The sequence below is a fragment of the Sinocyclocheilus rhinocerous genome, unplaced genomic scaffold, assembly GCF_001515625.1.
Source record: "Sinocyclocheilus rhinocerous isolate Xijiao unplaced genomic scaffold, SAMN03320098_v1.1 scaffold6235, whole genome shotgun sequence".
In the NCBI taxonomy this organism is placed as follows: domain Eukaryota; kingdom Metazoa; phylum Chordata; class Actinopteri; order Cypriniformes; family Cyprinidae; genus Sinocyclocheilus; species Sinocyclocheilus rhinocerous.
In genome coordinates this window covers 3,090-5,188 of record NW_015658030.1, presented here as the reverse complement: position 1 = coordinate 5,188, position 2,099 = coordinate 3,090, and the positions used below count along the sequence as shown (strand labels likewise).

The following is a 2,099-nucleotide window of genomic DNA, read 5'->3' as shown; positions in this document are numbered from 1 at the left end:
CAAATGAGATTTCTTTAAAAAACCATTACAGATCTTTCTGATCCCAAACTTTTGAACAGCAGTGTTTTATATATATATATATATATATATGAGAGATGATGATCTGAGCACACATCTGATCCGGTTGTGTCTCGTTCCTCAGGTGAAGCAGATCGAGAAGAGAGACTCGGTTTTAACCTCCAAACAGCAGATCGACAGGTTACTGCGACCAGGAGCCTCATACTTCAATCTCAACCCGTTTGAGGTGAGCTTGTGTCAGTCATCACTGAATCTCACACCGTTAGTGCCACTGATCCATATAATATCCACATCGATCGATCGCTGTCTGACCTGTGTGTGTCTGTGTGTCTGTGTCTGTGTGTGTGTCTCTGTGCGTGTGCGTGCGTGATCGCTGCAGGTTCTTCAGATCGATCCTGACGCCACAGACGAGGAGCTGAAGAAGCGTTTCAGACAGGTAGATCTTCATCTCTCTGTGAGTGTGTGTGATTCAGAGAGAGTCTGAGTGTCTCACGCCCGTCTCTCTCTCTCTCTCTCCTCAGCTGTCCATCCTCGTCCATCCAGACAAGAACCAGGACGATGTGGATCGAGCCCAGCTGGCCTTCGAAGGTGAGCCGCAGCCTCTGTGAAGCTGCTGAAGGTGTTTAGAGCGTGCTGCGGGTGTGATGTTGAGTGTGTGTGTGTGTGTGTGTGCAGCGGTCGATAAGGCCTATAAGATGCTGCTGGAGTCGGAGCATAAGAAGAAGGCGCTGGTTATATATATATATATATATATGAGAGATGATGATCTGAGCACACATCTGATCCGGTTGTGTCTCGTTCCTCAGGTGAAGCAGATCGAGAAGAGAGACTCGGTTTTAACCTCCAAACAGCAGATCGACAGGTTACTGCGACCAGGAGCCTCATACTTCAATCTCAACCCGTTTGAGGTGAGCTTGTGTCAGTCATCACTGAATCTCACACCGTTAGTGCCACTGATCCATATAATATCCACATCGATCGATCGCTGTCTGACCTGTGTGTGTCTGTGTGTCTGTGTCTGTGTGTGTGTCTCTGTGCGTGTGCGTGCGTGATCGCTGCAGGTTCTTCAGATCGATCCTGACGCCACAGACGAGGAGCTGAAGAAGCGTTTCAGACAGGTAGATCTTCATCTCTCTGTGAGTGTGTGTGTCTCAGAGAGTCTCAGTGTCTCATGCCCGTCTCTCTCTCTGTCCTCAGCTGTCCATCCTCGTCCATCCAGACAAGAACCAGGACGATGTGGATCGAGCCCAGCAGGCCTTCGAAGGTAAACCGCAGCGTCTCTGCAGCTCATGCTGGTGTTAGAGCGTCCTGAGTGTGTGATGCTGAGCGTGTGTGTGTGTGTGTGCACAGCGGTCGATAAGGCCTATAAGATGCTGCTGGAGCCAGAGCATAAGAAGAAGGCGCTGGATGTGATCCACGCGGGGAAGGAGTACGTGGAGCACATGGTGAGCCGCTGGTGATCTCCAGACACACGTGTGTTTCTACAGCACTTCACACTAACCCCAGCCTGACCTCTGACCTCTCACAGATGAGCCAGAAGAGGAAGCAGCTGAAGAAGGACGGGAAGCCCACCGTCATGGAGGAAGACGACCCGGAAGTGGTACGTTCACGTCAGCTGCTGCGTGATTCATGCTTGATGTGAAGGTCAGGAGTTCATACAGACGCCACAGGCTTTCAGTGTCTGGTCCAGTTTGTTTCCATATCACTTCTCTTTTTCCAGACGAGCGGAAAGAAAACATCCAACATTTAATTTTATTGCACTTTATATACACTGCCAGTCAAAAGTGTTTGAACAGTAAGATTTTTAATGTTTTTAAAGAAGTCTCTTCTGCTCACCAAGCCTGCATTTATTTGATCAGAAATACAGTAAAAATTGAAAAATATTTTTATCATTTAAATTAAAAAAATAAAAAGCTTTTGTAACATTATACACTCTACCATTCAAAAGCTTGGCGTCAGTATCATTTTTATTTTTTTCTTGGGAAGAAATTATAGAAATTAATACTTTTATTTAGGAAGGATGCTTTAAATTGATCAAAAGTGATGCTAAAGACATTTATAATGTTACAAAAGACTTCTAT

The 2,099-nt window shown here is 46.3% G+C and overlaps 1 protein-coding gene across 1 annotated transcript in view; it reads left to right on the top strand.

The window, feature by feature from the left end:
- The window catches only part of LOC107722017 (dnaJ homolog subfamily C member 8-like), a 3,571-nt gene extending 1,824 nt beyond the window's left edge, over nt 1-1,747 (top strand). The window contains exons 2-7 of the mRNA XM_016530246.1: nt 143-244; nt 398-454; nt 540-606; nt 694-743; nt 1,419-1,463; nt 1,547-1,747. Coding sequence (XP_016385732.1) covers nt 143-244; nt 398-454; nt 540-606; nt 694-743; nt 1,419-1,463; nt 1,547-1,660 — 435 coding nt within the window. The 3' untranslated portion in view covers nt 1,661-1,747. The remainder of the gene's footprint in view (nt 1-142; nt 245-397; nt 455-539; nt 607-693; nt 744-1,418; nt 1,464-1,546) is intronic.
- The last annotated feature ends 352 nt before the right edge of the window (nt 1,748-2,099 follow it).